Source organism: Phacochoerus africanus, chromosome 7, assembly GCF_016906955.1.
Source record: "Phacochoerus africanus isolate WHEZ1 chromosome 7, ROS_Pafr_v1, whole genome shotgun sequence".
NCBI classification, from domain to species: Eukaryota; Metazoa; Chordata; class Mammalia; order Artiodactyla; family Suidae; genus Phacochoerus; species Phacochoerus africanus.
This window is the reverse complement of record NC_062550.1, coordinates 55335151-55355780: the sequence shown is the minus strand read 5'-3', so window position 1 is coordinate 55355780 and position 20630 is coordinate 55335151. Positions and strand designations below refer to the sequence as shown.

Here is a 20630-nt window from a genome sequence, read left to right as displayed (position 1 = left end):
TTCCTTCGTGTACGTTAAGTAAAAAGCTTAAATGTCTTCTAATTGCACCAATTTGACATCATCCATGCTCAAGATTGTCCCCTGACCACAGCTCCCAGAACAAAGAAAAGCACTTACAACGCCAGTGTGTTTCTTACAGGATTCAAAGGGAAGAGAACTTTCCCCACTCCTCCAGCTGTCCTCCCCAATCTCGTCACTCAAGAGAAACTCATTCAGCTTTTGAACACTGCAGAGGCAAACAAACAAGCACAAAGTAAGGATTAAAAAAACAAAACAAAACAAAAAAACCACCACCACCAAAGTTCGATCTAAACAAACTTACTCCCCAACTCATTATCATGTTGACAAAGGCACTTCTGAGAGTCATTTCTCAAGACTAAGTAGGTCTTGAGCAAGAATGCAGGGGACTGATGAGCTCCTGGGACCTGGGAAAAATCTCCGAAAAACAAGAACCAATTGATCACCCTAAATTCAACCGAATATCTTTTGCATTTTTTTCCTTTAGCAATTATATTTCTTGTCAATGATAAAAGAATTGGAGAGGAACTTGAAACACAGTGGTTATAAATAATAACACCAAAGATGGAAGTATCATTACTCTAATTTTACAAATGAGAGGAAAGAAAGTGCAGAGAAGCTAAGTAACTAACCTAAAAGCAGAGAAGGTAAGTAACTAACCTAAAAGCATATAACGCACAGATCAGGGGTCTGTGCCCACTATGCTTTCTTGCTTAGGCACCACTGTATATATTGCACATATTTTCCCAATTTGGCAAGGAGAGGACCCTCTAGAATTTTGCTACACAATATGTTGGCCAAGGATCAGTGGCATCAACCTCACCTAAGAACTTTCTAGAAACAGAGAATCTCAGGCCCCACCCAAGACCTTCTGAATCAAAACCTGCATCTTAACAAGATCCAGAGATGCTTCATAAGTACAATATAGTTTGAGAAGACCTGTTCTAGAGGACTGGTTTATGAACATTCTTTACTGTGGTCTTTGGAGGCTGGGCACAAGATCCCTTGGTCCACTTGCTCACCTGATTCTAATTTCCTCAAACCCGTGTCATAAGATCAACGAAAAAAGAAAGAACGAAATAAAACAATAACATTACTTGAAAATATCCTCCCATAAATAAAGTGATATACCAAAGAAAAGTCTGCGAAGTTATAAAGTTAAGAAATGCTCTTTTTAGCATGCTAGGATGGTAACAGTGGACAAACTTGCTTGGCACATGCAGCCTCGACTCCAGGGGAATGATTGTAGGAAACTATAAAATGAACATTTGAAAGAAAAGATTTTTTTTAATGTCTCATTTGAGCTGGTAGTCAAGTTAAATGCCTCCAGATAGGTCTACATAGTTTGTTTTTGTGATAGATTAATAAAATAAAGTACATTTAATTCAGTCCATTGCCCATGAACCGTAAGCCCTTTAACTTTGAATGCCATAGAAACTGCTTTCTTTCTTTGGAAACATCAAGGTAGATAAAATCCACTGGGGAAGTCTATCTGTTTGCTTCTAATTTCATTTACAGGAAACTAAAGGAAATAATTTTTTATTGAAGTATAGCATACAATATTTTAATTACGGGGTACAATATAATGATTTATAGTTTTTAAAGGTTATATTCCTTTTATAGTTACAAAATACTGCCTATATTCCCTGTGCTGTACAATATATCCTTATGGTTTATTTTATACATAATCATTTGTACCTCTTAATCCCCTTCCTCTATGTTGCCCCTCCCCCTTCCCTCTCCCTACTGGTTACCACTGTAGAAAAGCCCTATTTTTCTTTTTCTTTCCTTTTATTTATTTATTTATTATTTTTTTTTTTTTTTTGCTTTTTAGGGCCACACCTGCAGCATATGGAGATTCCCAGCCTAAGGGCTGAATCAGAGCTGCAGCTGCCAGCCTACTCCACTGCCACAGCAACACCAAATCCTTAACCCACTAAGTGAGGCCAGGGATTGATCTCACGTCCTCTTGGATACCAGTCGGGTTCATCCTGCCACAGCAACACCAAATCCTTAACCCACTGAGTGAGGCCAGGGATTGATCTCACGTCCTCTTGGATACCAGTCGGGTTCATCGCTGAGTCACAACTGGAACTCTGAGAACCTCTGTTTTTCTATATTTGTGAGTTTGTTTCTTTTTTGTTATATTCATTAGTTTGTTGAATTTTTCAGGTTCCACCAAAAGAAACAATTATTCAAGAAAAGCTTCGGCTGAATAATAATCCATTGTATATATACGCTGCATTTTGTTTATTCATCTGTTGCTGGACACTTGGGTTGTTTCACTTCTTGGTATTGAGAATAATGCTACTATGAAGATGGGTATACAAATACATATTCTAGTTTCTGCGTTCAGTTATCTAGGGTATACATCCAGAAGTGGATCTGCTGGATCATACGACAATTTTTGTTTAATTTTTTGAGCATCTGCCATATTTTTTTCCATGGTTCTGGAATTCTGATGCACTTAAATATATTCAAGATATGACAACATGGATGAACCTTAAAAACATTAAGTTAAATAAGATAAGCCAGATACACAAAAAACAACAATTGCATAATTCCACTTCTATGAGGTAGCTACAATAGTCAAATTCACAGAGACAGAAAGTCAGTGGTGGTCACCAGGGTCTGGGAATAGAGATTTTAGAGGAGTTATTGTTTAGTGAGTATCGAATTTCAATCAAGAGGATGAAAGAGTTCTGGAGATGAATGGTGGTGATGTCTGCACAACAACGTGAATGTACTTAATGCTACTAAATTGTACACTTAAGGTTTAATAAATTATAGGTTCTATGTTATGCATATTTCGCTGCAATTTGAAAACGAATTTCAAACCAAAAAAAGAAAGAAGAGCTCTGGGCTTTCCACTCCCTTCGAGTCTTTCTCAGCAAAGGTGACCATAGGGACTTGGAAAGACAGTGTTAGAAATACCTTAGGAAATGGCATTTTACGGAGTTCCCGTCGCGGCGCAGTGGTTAACGAATCCGACTAGGAACCATGAGGTTGCGGGTTCGGTCCCTGCCCTTGCTCAGTGGGTTAACGATCCAGTGTTGCCGTGAGCTGTGGTGTAGGTCACAGATGCGGCTCGGATCCTGTGTTGCTGTGGCTCTGGCGTAGGCCGGTGGCTACAGCTCCGATTCAACCCCTAGCCTGGGAACCTCCATATGCCGCGGGAGCGGCCCAAGAAATAGCAACAACAACAACAATAACAACAACAACAAAAGACAAAAAAAAAAAAAGAAATGGCATTTTATTAATCTCAAATGGTGGTATTCTTTCTTTACTTTTATGGACTTTAACTGTCATTATGTTTTAATATTCTGGAGAGACTGGATTTTAAGACCACAGCTTTATCAATCAAAGAAACACATCTTCAATAATCTCACACTATGTCTCTGCACACAAAGGAAAGTTTGGGGCCTGGTTCACATGCCTCTGTAACTCTAAGTTTAGCAGCTCCTGGCTCACCTTACTCAATGAATGTTTGTGGAATAAATCAAAAAAGGAATAAACCAGTGTTCAGACATTTAAGTAAGGTCAGTTGATTCGATTCTCCATTTCATTTTTCTAGCATACATACACATCTTACTGAAGCTTTTATGAAATTAATGAGCCCAGGTCTTGCCAAATATTAGGAAGCAATGGTCCCTGAGCATGACTTGAGCATGGGGAGAACTTTCTTTCCTCTTCCTAAGATCCCACTTTGGAACCCCAATTACAGTGACCATCAGAGGATTCCATTCTAGCTCTTCTCTGAACCTCCCCCTCCATGTCCCCTCCCTTGTTCCCATTATTCCAGGCTCTCTGGCTGAGGGTCTGCTGCACTGCTATTCTGTTTGTTTTGTTACTGTCTATCTCTCCCACTAGACTGCAAACTCTTTAAAAGCGAAGATTTTCACCTTCAGAATCTAGCCCAAAGCCAAAAATATAACAAAGCAATTCCTCAAGAAATGTCTGTTGAATGAATAAATAGGTAATACAAAAAGCATTTCCTGCTCATATGAGGGCCTTTCAGAAATCACAGAGGCAAGACAATTATGGAAAATGCATGAATCCTGACCAAGGGTGAAGTAATTTCCACCATGCTGCCAGGGTTATATTTTTAAAATGCAAATCTGTTCATACAACAGTCCTTTCCTTAAAATAACAAATGGCCACCCTGTGCCTTTCAGTATCCTTAGCATCATCTACAGGCCAATTGGGATTTCACTCTCTAGCTTCATCCCCTGATATATTCCACATCAGGACCTTTCTCCAACTATAGACAATTAATTATCTTTAGTCCCTAGAAGGTACCAGATAGCTCACCTCTTTGGCTACTTCGCATATGTTGCTCTCTCACATAGAACATATTTCCCTTTTCTCTTCACCTGGCCAAGTCTTACCTATTCTTTAAGATCTGATGAAGGGGTAGGGAGTGGGATGGACTGGGAGTTTGGGGTTAACAGATGCAAACTATTACATTTGGAGTGGATAAGCAATGAGATCTTGCTGTATAGTGCAGGGAACTATATCTGGTCATTTGTGATGGAATATGATGGAGGATAATGTGAGAAAAAGAATATGTGTATATATATATATATGTATATATGTATGCATGACTGGGTAACTTTGCTGTACGGTAGAAATTGACAGAACACTGTAAATTGACTATAATAGAGAAAATAAAAATCATAAAAAAGGATCCTATGAAGGAGCTACCACCTCTTTTAAACTTTTACTGATCAGACCATCTCCCTTCTCTCTTGATAAGTTTCAATGAGCCTCCTATAAGGCCAATGGCATTTTGTGGAGCTCTCTAGAACAGCATGATGATACACTGTGTTGCAATTCATTCCCCTTCTTGATCTCTCCTGCTGAAATGGACTCCTGTGGCTTTTGCTCCATCTTTCATCTTTGCCATCCCCAACACCTAGCAAGGTACCTGAACTGCTTAATAAATGAATGTGGACCCATAGAAGATATGGAGTCTAGTAAAATGACAGTAAATTAGTAAAATGGAAATTTCCTAAAAATCTAAAATATTTAGGCAATGTGCTGGACACTTTTCATGTATTATCTCATTTAATTCTCTCAACCACCACGGTGCTCAAGTAAGGAAGCTGAGCTATAGAGGCACCCTATATATGTTCAAGTGTGCTTGAACAGAGAGTACACCACAGCTGTGCCATGATCTGAAAGCAGGTATATCTGATATCAACCCATTTCCTATCTTGCTTCCACCACCTTTATTGTTTGTAATTTACTAATTTCCCATTTTTTAAGGGAATTCATAAAAGTATTTAAGGTTAGCTATCCATGTTATTTTGTTTTTTCACTTTTCGAGTTTTACTTTGGGTGTTTAGATACAGCTTGAGTACCTTGCATAGGTGCTATTTTCATTGGGAGTAACTGATTTTGTTGCTGGCAGTAATATGTTTTTTGTGTGTATTGGGGGGAACCATGACATTTTTGTAAATATGGACCAAGTCGATCTGTGAGCATACTCTATGATAAATGTCAGTAATAATTTATTTGATTGAAGGTAACCACAGTAGACTAGCCAAACGAACATTCTTTGGGGAGGTACATGGGAGAAAGGGCACAAAGTTATCTTCCAACAAAGTGAGGGATTAGTTTTACACATTTTTTTCCCTTGGTTAATCATATCTTTGGACATAGATATTGCATTATACATCAAATACCAGGAACCTAAACTCATATTATTTATAAAGGATACCACCTACCAACTTACACTTTCTTCCAGAAAAGCAAAACACAGAAATTCTTTTCTTTTCTTTTCTTTTCTTTTTTGTCTTTTTGCCTTTTCTAGGGCCGCTTCCCACAGCATATGGAGGTTCCCAGGCTAGGGGTCTAATCAGAGCTGTAGCCACCAGCCTATGCCAGAGCCATAGCAACACGGGATCCGAGCCGCATCTGTGACCTACACCACAGCTCACGGCAATGCCAGATCCTTAACCCACTGAGCAAGCTCAGGGATCGAATCCGCAACCTCATGGTTCCTGGTCAGATTTGTTAACCACTGCGCCACGACGGGAACTTCCAGAAATTATTTTCTTACAAACAAAGCAAAGAGGACAAGTAAAGTGAGCATCCTGAAAAATCACTCTTATTCAAGTATTTTAATACTTTAGGAACTAGTGACTTTCCTACTCCTCTTCAATTTTTCCCTCTGTTTTGTAGATGTAGACTGGAACACATCATCATAAAAGGTCCAGAAAATTCAAATGATGTGGGGGAAGGAGGTAACAACCTGAATCCTAACTGCTTCCTTCTTCTGTTTTATTATATACATACAGGGTCCCACTCATTGAGCTCAAAGACACTCAAAGACAATTTTTTCCAACAATTTCATCTAAACATTTTGAAAGGAAAGTATAGAATTTTTTGAAGCAAAGAATTTTACATGGCCTGGAATGTGCCTATAGCAGAGAAGTTTACAAGTCTCTTATATGCACACGTAACACAAGTTTAGGGGAATGCCACACCCATACTAACCCACCAAATTTCTGAATGCATTTCAGAGCATGGCAAAGAATGCATGACTTCCACAGTCCTCAAGAGGATGTTTCAAAATCAGCTCACCAAGGGAGCACCCACTGTGGCTCAGAGGAAACGAATCTGACTAGTATCCCTGAGAATGTGGGTTCGATCCCTGTCCTTGCTCAGTGGATCGGGGATCTGGTGTTGCCTTGCTCTGGGGTGTAGATCATGGACACGGCTCAGATCTTGTTTTGCTGTGGTTGTGGTGTAGGCCAGCAGCTGTAGCTCCAATTCAACCCCTAGCCTGGGAACTTCCATATGCCATGGGTTCGGCCCTAAAAAGCAAAAAAAAAAAAAAAAAACCCAAACCAAAACAAAACAAACAAATAAAAAACCCAAAAAAACATAAACAGTTCACCAAATCTCCGATTATGAACAGACTGCTCAACTCTCTGTGGACCAACTGGGTTCCCAGACACAGAAGAAAGTGCCAAGCCCAGTCAACACTGGGAAGATGCTCATCTGGGGGTCTGTTCCCAGAACCAGCTCACAGTGGGAAAAAAGGACTGGCCTCCTCTGTTGACTGGTCATCTCTGAAGGATCCCCACATCAAGCACTGAAATTCACTTTAGAGAAGCAAGTTTTTATTAGATGATTTTCTTTGGCCTATAGCTTGGGAAGTCTGGAGCTGAGCCCTGAAAACAGACTGGTTTTTATCAAACTGGCAAATGCATTTTCCCTGGAACATACAGAGGAGAGACTGCTACACAGAAATATACAGAGATTATTTCCCACCCTCAACTCGACTAGGATTTACTACATAGATTGTATACTATGGACTCGGGCATCCACACCCCCTGATTTATTAATTTTTTTCAGAGCAACTCTTTAAGTCCTTTTGGTGCTTGTCAACCTCCTGATTTCAGAAGCATTATCTGTTTTTAGTTATCAACTGCTTTCTAGCTCCACTTGGAGCGCAAAGTCAAATTCAATTAAAAAAGGCAACTGTGAGAGAGACAGCTATTAAATGAAGAAAATGAAAATAAGAACCAAAATAGCAGACTCCGGCCATTTATCAGTTTTACTGTTTGAAGTAGCTTCCCTTCCAGAGCACTGCCTAATTTGGAAGTGGTGCTACAGGAATCAGTCAGGGATCCACACAAAGGTTTCAGAAGGCAGAACAATAAGAAAAGACAACGAGGGCAGATGAGGCCAAAGGGCTTGAGCATTAAACTCTTCACAGTTGCAGAATTGGCTACTAATGACACAGTTTACAGAACAGGATTGAAATCACGTTATGTTATTAGGTCACCTGATCAGAACCTGGTTTATAATCAGATAAGGCATAGGCAACTCAAGTGATTTTTTGGCATTAAGTCGTCGTCATGAGACTAAGATAAACTATAGCCTAAAACTGGAGACTTTTGGTATCTTGAATATTAAATATTAGTTTTCTTAGTAATACACAAACATTGGGAAAGTTATCTCATTTTAGAAGATCTTACAAGGGATCTTCTACATTGCTATCAATGGCAACATTACACCTTGTGTATTTAAGGCCATAGTTTGCCAATTTTCTTTCAATATTGCAAAAGAAATCTTGGCATTTCTTTCAAAGGCCAGTTATGAATATGATAATGACTGTTTATAAAATAAGCTGCAACTGATAAGATTTATAAAATGTTATAGCAAAAAGGAAAAGACTGTAAGACTGTCTTGTTTATATTTATAATATAGACTCATACATGATAGACTGTGGGACATGCAGCATAGCATAGTTTGGTAACATATTTATCATATAATGTAAGTAAAAATGGTGGAGAAACAGTCATTATCAGATCCTGTGCACTATGGGAAATTGTGAGTCTATTTTTATAGCTGTAAACTATGAGAAATTTTGAGTCTAAGATGATGTCTACACTGGTTAGAAACACTACAGAAGCACGGGTAGAGTGAACAAAACAGTGCACTCGGTTTTGCAAAGTCCTTCCACTTGCAGAGACTATGAACCCAGGGGATGGGGTGTGCCAAATGATACTAAAATTAAGATGGAAATATGTGTTGATGTGAACTTTCTCTGTCACTGTTGGTAAAAATATAAGCTGGCACAGCTTTGCTGGAAAACACTATGGCCATGTTCATTAAAAACCTTAAAAATCTGTACACTTTTTCACCTACCTCCCCTTCAATGGACAACACAGCCATACTCAACAAGGACCTTAAGAAAATGCATACTACTAGAATAAGTATTGCCACTTCCAGAAATCTGACTTTTGAAAACAGAGAAAAGTTTAAAGATCAGAAGATGCTGATCTCAAATGTTATTTATATGATTTACCTTATGGTGAAAATAGAAACATTCTATCAGTCCGATAAAGAGGTAGCCCTTCAATAAATTAGAATACTTCCAAACAATGGAATAGCCAGTAAACATCATGCATTATGGTGTTAGTGAGGGGAAAATAAGCCCCCAAAATTCAACATCTTTATTTGAGAATATTTACGTTTATCTGAAATAAATAAAAGACTGAAAGGTAGCACAGCAAAGTTTTCACAAGTTATCTCTGACAACAACTTCTCTCTAGGCAGTGAGTGTATGTTCTTGCTCTACTTTTTCTAATTTACTACCATGAGCATGTAATATGCCTGCAAACCAACACAGGACTCCAGACATTTCAGCGCATACCTGATGATGGCTTTGACTGCAAATCTGACCACTGTGGAGAGCAGGAAGAGAGGGGTGACCAGGATGTGGAAAAGAGACAGGGAAGCAAAGGCCTCTGCAGGTTTGAGATTGTTCCCGCTGGCGTATGCGTGGGTCACAAATGTCTGTGCAAAGAAAAAGGGTTTTTTTAGAGAAGGATGGAGAAAGTCTCTCACAAATGCTCACATTCAAATTTAAAAATCTAATATATTCTTGCTATGCCAATAAGTCTGCTGCAACTCTAAAAACAATTACTTCACCCAAATTACTCCCTAGAAAAAATAAAACTTGCCATTGGTAAAGTACTTCACGGTCTCCATTCATTCCAGCAGTAAACTTGTGAGACGGGCACAAAAGATTCGAACTACAGATTGGAAAATGGACTTCTGTCAAATTACTGAGTAAGGGGAATAACCGTGAGTGAATCCAGAGTTCTCTATACCTAATCAGACTCTTTTCAACCAATGCTAATTTTTCTGAGAAAAAAAATAAGGAATATTCCATTGTTTAAGTCTCCTAGTGTGGAATCACCAACACTGGTATCCAAGGCAGATTTATTTGCATTTCTAAACACGATACCAGTTCCTGGGTTTGTCCTTTGCGTTTGAAATATAATGTAATTATTTAGCATTTTTCTGGTTGCTGATCTAGCCTTACCCTAGACTATCCAGGGAATCAAGTCATGGAGGTTAGAACAGTAAATTCTCAACCTCTGTTCATTTTGCTCTCCAGGGCACATTTAGCAGTGTCTAGGAATATTTTGGATCATAACTGGGGGGGGGGGGCGCGGAAGGCATCAAATAAGTAGAAGCCAGGGATGCTGCTAGACGCCCTAGTGCAGAGGACAGGTTCTTACAACAAATAATTAATTATTGGAGCCAAAAGGTTCACAGCACTACAGTTGGGAAGCCCTGGATTAGAACTACTGCAACAGAGGTAATAAAGAGAAAACTGAAGGGTAAGGTAATATATAGTCTTGTTCCTAAGTCACTTCCAAACACTAGATTAGTTCCATTTTTAAAGGTAAGAAAAAGTATCTTACAGCAAGAACAGCCGCTATGGGAATTGCTGCATTCATGAAGACTGTGGAAAGAAATCAGATACATTAGTTTCATTGAACTGTGAAACACCTTCAGTAACTTTAGTTAATCATCTATTATTACTTTAACTTCCCTTGAAGACAAGAAGGGCCCAGTGCATTAAATAACATTCTGTTTGGAGTCCACAAACATTTCCCAGTTGGTATCTCCTGGTTCACAGTTGTATGAGCTCCCAGGCATGAGTCTTAATCAGAAAATGTTTTTTTTCTTCATAGAAAGGTTATTTTTTACAAATAACCTTTATTACAAGGTTATGTTACAAAACAGAAAAAATTAGTTAAAATAATTCTTTCATGACCAAAGTTATTAGAATTTAACAAGTATGCATTCTTCAGAGTATTTGCAGTCTATATTTGGTTTGGTCCATAAAACTGACTTAAATATATGAAAATTGGGACATTACACAGATGAAAAACAAGAATTTGACATACATAAAAATCTTCATCCAGAGGTGATATTAATTTTCACTTATAGACCTTTTGCTTAATAAAATAACTCCATGTCTTGAGTCCTCTGCTTGTTTAAATAGCTCTCCAGGAATATACTGCACTATCATTTGATAAGCAAGATATGCAGAACTTAAATAAGGAAAACATATTTTAGGCTAAAATACTGGCATTTAGAAGTCAAAGTAAAAATAAAAAGCCAAGTTGATGATTTATAGTTATATTTTTCATAAACCATAGAGTTTTAGGGACTGAGAACCTGAAGATTAACTACACTGTCAGTAACAGAGCCAAGCAATGGCAGAGCGAGAACTAGGATCTAGTTTTCTTGACAGTCAGAAGAGAGTTCATTCACAAACCATCACCAGGAGTTCCTGCTGGGGCACAGTGGAAACAAACCTGACTAGTATCCATGAGAATGTGGGTTCAATCCCTGGGTCGGGATTGCAGTGCACTGTGGTAGAGGTCGCAGGCGCAGCTTGGATCCTGTGTTGCTGTGGCTGTGGCGTGGGCTGGCAGCTATAGCTCTGATTTGACCCCTAACCTGGGAACTTTCATATGTCATGGGTGCAGCCCTAAAAAGAAAAAAAAAAATCCCAAAACTAAACAAAAACAAAACACCCCAAACCCTCACGAGCTCTCATGATCCACTCTCATGAACTGTCCCTACACCCTTTACATAATCAGCCTGTGTTTTTGCAGATCCATAAGGAGCTTAGCTATCAAATCTGAACTCTTGTACAGCACCGGCAACTCAAACAAGGTTCTGAGCTTCATAACAGCACAGATCAAGAGCCATACTTCTGTCTTCATCTTTCTCTGGCTATTGTTACCTTTGTCCCACATGTATTTCTTTTGCTTCCTCCATGTCATTATTTATCACTCATTGTATATATCTTTAAATAAGTAATCTCCTCTTGATGAGGAAGAGTCAGAACAGCTGTTATTTCATTAAAAATCATTTATCTGGCACTCTGCACCCAGTGCAGGGGGTGGGGACCTTCTTTCCCCATCAGGAATATGAGAATGAGATGCACAGGGTCCCACAGCTGGCTCCTCAGACTGCTCACCACCACTTTGCACTCCCACTCCTCAACAACTCAGAGTTACTCACTTGTGATAGGAGTATTTTCACACGCCTTCTCATATTAAATGATTACAACTATCCTGCACAAAAATGAGGAAACAGCTTAGGAAGGATAAGTAACAGTCAAGATTCCAAACTAGGAGATGACAGAGCTTAGATTAAAACCCAGACTTTTCTGGTCAAACGCTTCATGTTCTTCCCACTTCTCCATACAAAACTCTCTCCAAGTGAAGAGAAAAAAAAATAGCATCGTTTTGTCTTTTAATGATAAGTTAAATCCAGAAGCAGTGCATGAACACTTGGCAAATGGAGATGAGGAAATTATTTAACAGAATCTCTTTCCCCCCAGCTATGATCTTGAGTGACAAGAACACTGATTCATAGAGATGGATCTTCAGTTTCACTAGTATTTGCCCCATTTAACTTTGCTTTTCAATATTTTCCAATGTCATTGATTGAATACTTTTATGTTACAGTTGCTCTTCTAAACACATGACACACATTACCTTATTTAATTCCCCAAGGTATGCTTAATACAGCCCAACTTCCCATGAGGAAACTGAGATGTCACCAAAGGCTGACCAAGGGTGTATATCAGGCAAGGTGCTGAGGCAGGATTTCATTTCAGGGGAATCTACCTTCTTAGCCACAACAGTAACTGCTATGGTATACAGTTGACATTTTTCTTGTCTTCCTATAGTGTTACTCAAATACTATTTAAAAAATATTTTTAATAGTTACAGAACCATGTCACATTCCTTGCCTCACTGGATTCTCCCAATGTATCTGTGAGAAAGTTATTATTATCATTACATTAACTTTTAGAGGAGTATACTGGGGAGAAGGAGGTTATTGAGCAATAGCTCATTAGCCAGGTGCTTTAACCAAAATAATGAACAGGGACTTCCTGTCATGGCTCAGTGATTAACGAACCCAACTAGTATCCAAGAGGATGCAGGTTCGATCCCTGGCCTTGCTCAGTGGGTTAAGGATCCCGGCGTTGCTGTGAGCTGTGGCGTAGGTCACAGATACATTGCTGTGGTTCTGGTGTAGGCTGGCAGCAACATCTCTGATTAGACCACTAGCCTGGAAACCTCCATATGCCGCGGGTGTGCCCCCCCGCCAAAAAAAGACAAAATAACGAACATAAAACACTTGACATAGTGCCTGGAATACAGTCAATTAACTAATCAACCAACATTTGTAGCACTCCTTAATCTATTTTTGTTTTTCGTAAATGGCTGCATCTGTGGTGTATGGAAGTTCCCAGGCTAGGAGTCCAATTGTAGTTGCAGCTGCAGGCCTATGCCACAGCCACAGCAATGCCAGATCCGAGCTGCATCCATGGCCTACACTGAAGCTTGTGGCAACGCAGGATCCTTAACCCAGTGAGCAAGGCCAGGGATGGAACTCGCATCCTCAAAGACTCTATGTCAGGTTCCTAACCTTCTGAGCCACAATGGGAACTCCTCCTTAATCTATTTTAATCTTTACTACAATCCTACCTGGTGGAGATTGTTATTATTCAATGTTACAGATAAAGAAATTGAGGCTTGGAGTATAGAAGTAGTAATTTGGTCAAAGCCACATGCTATGAAGTGGCAGAGGTGAGATTTAAAGTCAGCTCTATTCAACACACATAGCTGAAGCTCTTCACCACCACTAACACCATATGCAAGCAAATCACAAAACTTGGAAGTGCTACAAATGGAAATTTATGCTATTGATTCAGGAACTCCTGCTGCCTATCGTCAATACATGATTATGCATTTTCACATTCATGACTTCTTGTTTTTCTCTTCTGGTATGGCCTTCTCCGCCCTCTCTCCTTTTATCTCTGACTTTCAAAAACCAAGCCAAATCTGGTAACAGGGTTAAGGTAAGCTGACCACCCACTCCTGCCATTTAGTAGCTGGGGGAAATTCAAGATGCTTAAATGCTCTCCACCTTAATTTTTTAATTTGTCTAATGAAGTTGATAATAAAATTGAAATCATTGGAATGCTGTGAAGGCTCTATAAGATGACAGGCAAAGTCACTTCTGGCAATAATTGACCGAGTCTCTCCATGTATTTTTGTTATTATTGTTATTATCATTGTCATTATTTCTGACTGCATCCATCCTTCTCTTGAGAACTTCAGTCCACTGAAGAGAGGAAAGTATTGTAGGAGCTCCCAGCTTAGAGAACTATCACATAAGCAAGTGGATATCAATCATTCTGACACCATATTAGCAGTGGTGCAGAGCTAGAAGGTAAATCTTCCCATTTCATTTTTAACGCATCCAACATGAGAGCTAGAATAAATGAACTATATAAACCACGTATTTTCCTTAAATCCGTTTCAAAAAAGAAGTGTTCATAATCTCTAAGAACTAATGTAGCTTAGAATTCAAGAGGAAACAATATATAAACCTCCAAAACATTAAACTGTTGAAAGTCTTGGGAACAACAGAAATGAGCAAAACCAACACACAAACCAAATCAAACATCAGTGGTAGCAGTATGGCTAGAGTTCGTAAGAACTGTACTAACATAAACTCATTATTTTTGAGAGCACTCAGCGTCACTCTTTGAGAGGAAAAAAAAAAGATTTTGTAACAATTGCTTTTTAAAAATTTGAGTTGAGGAAGAAATGCATTGTATTTTAAAATTCTTGAAAATGTATTAGAAAAGAGGGTTTTATGTGAATGAAGTTTGATTTCTTTCACCTGGAAATGTTGCCTTTTTTTCCCCTCAGTTTTCAAAACCGATATTTCAAGTACAATTTTCGAGGAAACATCATAAACTCTCGAAAAGATGGGTAAGACAACTGCAGATAATTTTAAAGGATCTTTGGAGATAAGGTCAACAGTAATATAATCAAATCAATTTAAATGAACAAATTTTAGGAGTTTCTGCTGTGGCGCAGTGGGTTAAGAATCCAACTGCAGCAGCTCAGGTCTCCTCAGAGGTGCAAGTTTGATCCCCGATCCTTTATAGTGGGTTAAGGACCTGGCATTGCTACAGCTGGACCCAGAACTTCCATATGCCGGGTGCGGCCAAAAAAATATGATAAATAAATAAATACACTAAAAAAAATTTAATGAAAACCCATTCTCCATCACAATTGTAACTGCTAAGAGGATTTCAATGATCAGTATTTTAATCATCACCATCCCCATTTTACAGATGAAGAAACCAAGGATTTCAGAAGTCAAGTAACATGACAAAGACACACAACTTGTAAAGAGTAGAATTCAGGTATACTTGACTCTAAGTTTGTCCTAATTCGTCTTTAAATTTAAATAGCCTCATGTGGCTCATGGCTACCAGACAACACAAATGGAGAAAATAAATGGGCTTCCTCTGATGCCTGGAGTGCCTCAATGATCACAACTGAAACTGATTAGACCACATGCTCTTTGGCGGTTGTCTGAGCAACAGTGACTTACTGGAGAGTGATGTGTAAAGAGCAAAGGTTTTGAGACTGGATAGTTCTTTCATTCTTGTTTCTTCCACACTCTTGCAAAAGATGTGCTCCCATGCGTACAACTTCAGAAGTTTGATGCCTTTCAATATTTCATTTGTTTTCTTCAGTCTCTCAGTGGAATAATCCTATAAAAGAAAGGAATAAAAAACAATGCAAGCTGTAGCCAAGTAAATCAGAGAGGCAAGACCATGTACTGAACAGGGATTGAGCAGAGCTTGATTTCTGCCTGCCTCTGCCACTAATGATGGTTGTGAGATTCCCAGGAGAAGTAGTTAAACTCTATGTTTCTGCCTCCGATGTGAAAATGAAGTGTTGAATGAGATGGCCTGAAATTCTTTCCACCTAAAAACTTTTTATGTCTCTGTTCTTTGGTTTAAATCAAAGCAGTGTCTTAAGTTTCACATGATCTGCTTGAATAATGTTTGCAGATACTACATACAGACATGTAGGGAAATGATAAAGAGGCTTCCAGTGACTCCTAGTATCTAAATCATTTCTTCCTCTCCTTAGCACTGTCACTCAAACTTAGGAGAAGAGAAACAATGCATTTAAGAAAAGTTAGTTTGCTTCTGATTTGGGAATATGAGGGACCAGTGTTGTGTGTGTTCATATTGAGTCCTCATTAGGCACTTATCAAAACCAAGTCTCTTATCTTTAACCTCAAGAGATTTCTACCTCCTTCTTCATAAGTCCTTGTGTAAGAAGACCTAAATTATATTCGCTGATTATCAACAACTTGGATTAACTGTAGAGAGATGCATACCAGATACAAAAGCCTCTCTTTGGACAACTGTTTCAGCTTCCTCCAAATATTACATTAGAATTACTAGGAAAGTACACCATGTCCTATGAATTCTCAAAAGGAGCTGCCAGGTGGCCAAAGGCAGAGGGAAGGAAGGAGAGGCAGCAAATGATCAAATTTTATTCATCTTTCTGTCTCTTGGAGTGTCTCAGCTGCCTACCAATGATTGTTGGTGAATGACTGCAGTATGAATGGTTAAATGAAAGTCAGATGTTGGATTCTCATGTCTCCTCTTTCTGTCCCTCTTCCACACCTTTCTGTAGCCATGTCCTAGAGGAAAGAGGGTAGGTGACTCAGACAGAAATAATGGCTAACCTTGCCAGAAGCAGCAGAAAAACAATGGGTAAAAACCAGTTGCGTGACCTGCGACTTGCCTGTCACAGTGGAAACACCAACTTGGGAACAGTCCACCAGTGGCAGCATCCCTAACATTTCACGCCTGATTTACAGACAGCCTTGCTCATATTTAATCAAACTTTATTTCTAAACATTCTGTCAACAATTTTATTTTTGCAAATATTTCTTTAAAAGAAGCCAGTTCTTGCTCAAATAACATGATTTCATGACAAATTGAAGCCAGGGAGGGTCAATAATCGAGCTTTTTCTTGCTCACCAAGTTGACCATGAACATACTCAGGCAGAGCAGCTGCCACTGAAACATTTCAGTGTAACTCCATAGCTCCTTACGTGGTCTGATTCAACCCTAAGGACATTTAATTTCAGAAGCACTGAATCTGACCCTTTATCTGTTCCTTGACCCATTTCTGCCACATCAGTAACTGACATCCAATATCTACATAATTGAATGCACATGTTTTTATTCGCTAGTACACATAAGTGTAAATAACTACAAGAAGATCCGAAGCTTCATCACATCATAACACATAAAAACATCAGGCATTGTGATTCTGGTATTTAGAAGTCAAGATCATTGCCTTCGATTTCACACCCTCTTTGTAAAATTGCTGTGCAACCCAGAAAATTCACGTTTGCTGCTTAAGAACTGAAATAAGTAGAACGATTTCCAAATCATCCTGAATGGTACATGTTAATTTCCTATATATTCAAAAATAAAACAGCATCACTCAATTTTCCTAATAAAGTTTCCATAAGATATTACTTACAAGTGTGCTCTTCTGAGCCTCTGCCAACTTTGTAGCAATGAAGTACTGAATTGGTGCAAGGAGAACAATGACAGCGGCACCAACCAATGCACTGGATCCAAGCAAATTGTAGAGCAGAATCACTCCCATTATGATCTAGCAAGGAAAACACATGGAAATGGGGGAAAGAACAGGGTGTGGGGACCACTGCATGAAAGGAAGTATTTTTCAGTGAAATTGTAGTATTTCTTAATTATTGTAGTAAGTTTCTTTGAAAGTCAACTCAACCTCGACAGTTGGGTTTTACTAAGATTTATCTGGGGAGGGCTAAGTAGCAGGAATTTATTTTTAGTGTGATGACATGTACAGCTGATGTCAAATCAATTTACTGCACAAAGCTACAGGGGGGTTGCAGGACCTTCCAACCAAAAAGTCTTCAATTTTTTAAAAAGACATGAATTTTTTCTTGAACATGTTGTCACCCACCATCGTTCCATATTCTCTTGGAATTGTATTCGCTTTTCAAGGCAGGGAGGATGGAAAGTAAGAGGCAGCATCATCAAGGAAGAGAACAAGGATGGTTGTTTGTGGACTAAATGCTCTGAGCTCTTCACCTCCTCAATGACCCCACATAATGACGAGAAGGGTGGAGATAACTAAAACTGTGAAGAAGCTAAGGCTGATGCCCTCAAACCCAAGACTGAATGACTAAAGCCTACCCTCTCCAGGCTGTCACTCTCTTTTTCATTCTCTAAAAACTCAGGATTTAACCCTACTATCTTCTCTCACTGAAATTTTCGTTTTCAAGTAGCTCAGCTTATCAAGGCTCAACTAATAAATTGTACCCATGCAGTTAAAGCCTTTAACACATGCCTATATGCCCATGATAGCAGCTTACTAGTTACCTTCTGGAGGCACATGTTTAATGCCTAACTTTGGGAATTCTAATCAAAGTGAAAATCTCCTCCAAGTCACTCATCATGAGGGTACTCATTCAGAGAGAGCCTGGGATTTTTGATCCATTTTATTTTATTATTTTATTTTTTGTCTCTTTGCCTTTTTCTAGGGCCACTCCTGTGGCACATGGAGGTTCCCAGGCTAGGGGTCTAATCGGAGCTGTAGCCTCTGGCCTACACCAGAGCCACAGCAACGTGGGATCCAAGCTGCGTCTTTGACTTACACCACAGCTCATGGCAACGCCAGATCCTTAACCCACTAAGCAAGGCCAGGGATCAAACCTGCAACTTCATGGTTCTTGGTTGGATTCGTTAACCACTGAGCCATGCCGGGAACTCCTGATACTCTTTAAATTATACCATGTAGACAGCTACTTAGTTGACCTGTGTATAAATACATTTTGATAAAATGAAACAAAGCATACTTCAAATTTTACTTTGTACCAAGCACTGTGAATGATACACACTTCGATTTGATTTGGATTTCCCTTATGAAAAGAATGCATATATATGCATATATATGACTGGGTCACTTTGCTGTACAGCAGCAATTACACACCACTGTAAATCAACTATGCTTTAATTTAAAAAAAATTAAATGAAAAAGCAAACAAGAAATTTAAAAACTTCGTTATCTTCTTGCTCTTATTTCCTTTGTGAATAAGAATCTTACTTATATTGACCTACCTGAACAGGCATAGCCCATAGATTGGGACATAGGAACAAGAACCACATGAGTTGATTGGTTTCAATGGCGACCAAGTTATTGATCTGACCCAGTGTCATCTCACCCATGGATAAATTAGATGTAGAAAGCCGAAGGATTTTATTGTATATCATGGCCTGTAAAAAAAAAAAAAAAAAGATGTATTCGTGGCTTTAAACTTAATAATCAACATTATGCTTATTTATTCTCATTAAAAAAAAACATTTAAAAAATTTTTGAAAATAAAGAAAGAAACCCTCTAATTCATCTTAAGTCAACCATTATTTTCATTTTAGTATTGTTATTTTAGTCTTCACCTAAATAAAAACTTACTTTTTCTGGCAATATAATAAAAACATATATTCAAATTTAAACATAATCTCTGGAACAAATGATAACAAAAATATGTGAATACATGACTTCAAAATATTTTAATATTTTATAAATGTTATTTTTAATTCAGTGGGTGTGTTAATTAGCTCTGTGGGGAGGGTAGTTATTAACTAGATCCTAGAAGTATTGTTATAATATCAAAATGAAAATAGAGGGAAAAAACCAAAACTAAAGTTTCTACTCTTCCTCTCACTGGCTGGTATGTGGCATTTTGAAGAAGCCAGGATCATTCAAAGCATGTACATACCAGCAGGGCTCCACGGAGGTTAATGCCAGTCTCTATGGTTACATAGTAGGAAGCCTGCAAAAACGTCCTTTGCAGGATAAGAGCCAAGAAGAGAAGAACTGCCAGAACATAAGCATTTTCAAGAAATTCCTTTGATGAGAGTTTTTCTGAAATCTTATCCCAAAAGAAAAGACATAAATTAAAATTTTTCATATACTGGTGTACAGTTTACATTTATTACATGATACATGGTTGTTAAATCTAAAAACTCAGTGTCTTTATAAAACGGCAAGGCAATTTTGACTTTTACTTACAATTACATTTATTAAATGATACATGGTTGTTAAATCTAAAAACTCAGTGTCTTTATAAAACGGCAAGGCAATTTTGACTTTTACTTACAATGTCCACATATACAAATACAAACCAGTTCAATGTATAAAATTCTACACTGCTAATTAAGTTTTCTGGAAATGCTTGATTGTAGAAAATAAAAGAAAATAAAAAAAATAAAAACATTTCAATTTTTTTTTTGGAGTACTTTTTCAACAAAGACATATTCTACCTTAGTTAGCTGGAAAGTAGGCAATGAAAATGGAAGTTGGTTTAGACTGTAACTTAGAAGTAGAAGCTACAAAACTGATAGTCCATCAGCAAGGCCAATAAAACCTAAATACAACATCCATAGCCTTATTGACTTAAAATAATTCTACACAGTGGACTTTTTCTGATTTTCACATATCTTAACTTATATAATGAAATAATTGTAAATTATAAAATACATAATTTGGGTATCTATTTTGCCCACATGACACATCCAGTGACAAAACACAAACTTATGAAAAATGGTTTTAGTCTGATTATGATTGAAGTCATCATAAGATTATATAAAGTTATTGCTTTTTGTTTGAAACAGCAGCATATGGTAACTTCTTTGATAGAAGACTGCGGCAAAAGCAACACTTGAATAAACACATCATGCCATTGGGTACTCTTTAGCTGTGTTTTAGATCCATTAATTTCTACTCTGGCCCCTTCTTCTTTCATGGGGATGCACACAAATGTTTAAGTTCTCGTCCTTTTCAGAAAAACATGGGGTTAATGTGTGGAAGGGGGAGGGGTGATGGAATTTA

General features: G+C 38.2%; 1 protein-coding gene across 10 annotated transcripts in view; it reads right to left on the bottom strand.

Moving 5' to 3' along the window:
• ABCC9 (ATP binding cassette subfamily C member 9) overlaps positions 1 to 20630 on the bottom strand; it is a 137889-nt gene that overhangs the window by 93403 nt on the left and 23856 nt on the right. For all 10 annotated transcript variants that reach the window (XM_047787421.1, XM_047787426.1, XM_047787419.1 and 7 more), the window contains 7 exons: positions 19519 to 19671; positions 18860 to 19015; positions 17238 to 17372; positions 15274 to 15436; positions 10251 to 10291; positions 9191 to 9333; positions 118 to 226 (listed from right to left, as the gene is read on the bottom strand). In XM_047787421.1, the coding sequence (XP_047643377.1) occupies positions 118 to 226; positions 9191 to 9333; positions 10251 to 10291; positions 15274 to 15436; positions 17238 to 17372; positions 18860 to 19015; positions 19519 to 19671 (900 nt within the window). The remainder of the gene's footprint in view (positions 1 to 117; positions 227 to 9190; positions 9334 to 10250; positions 10292 to 15273; positions 15437 to 17237; positions 17373 to 18859; positions 19016 to 19518; positions 19672 to 20630) is intronic.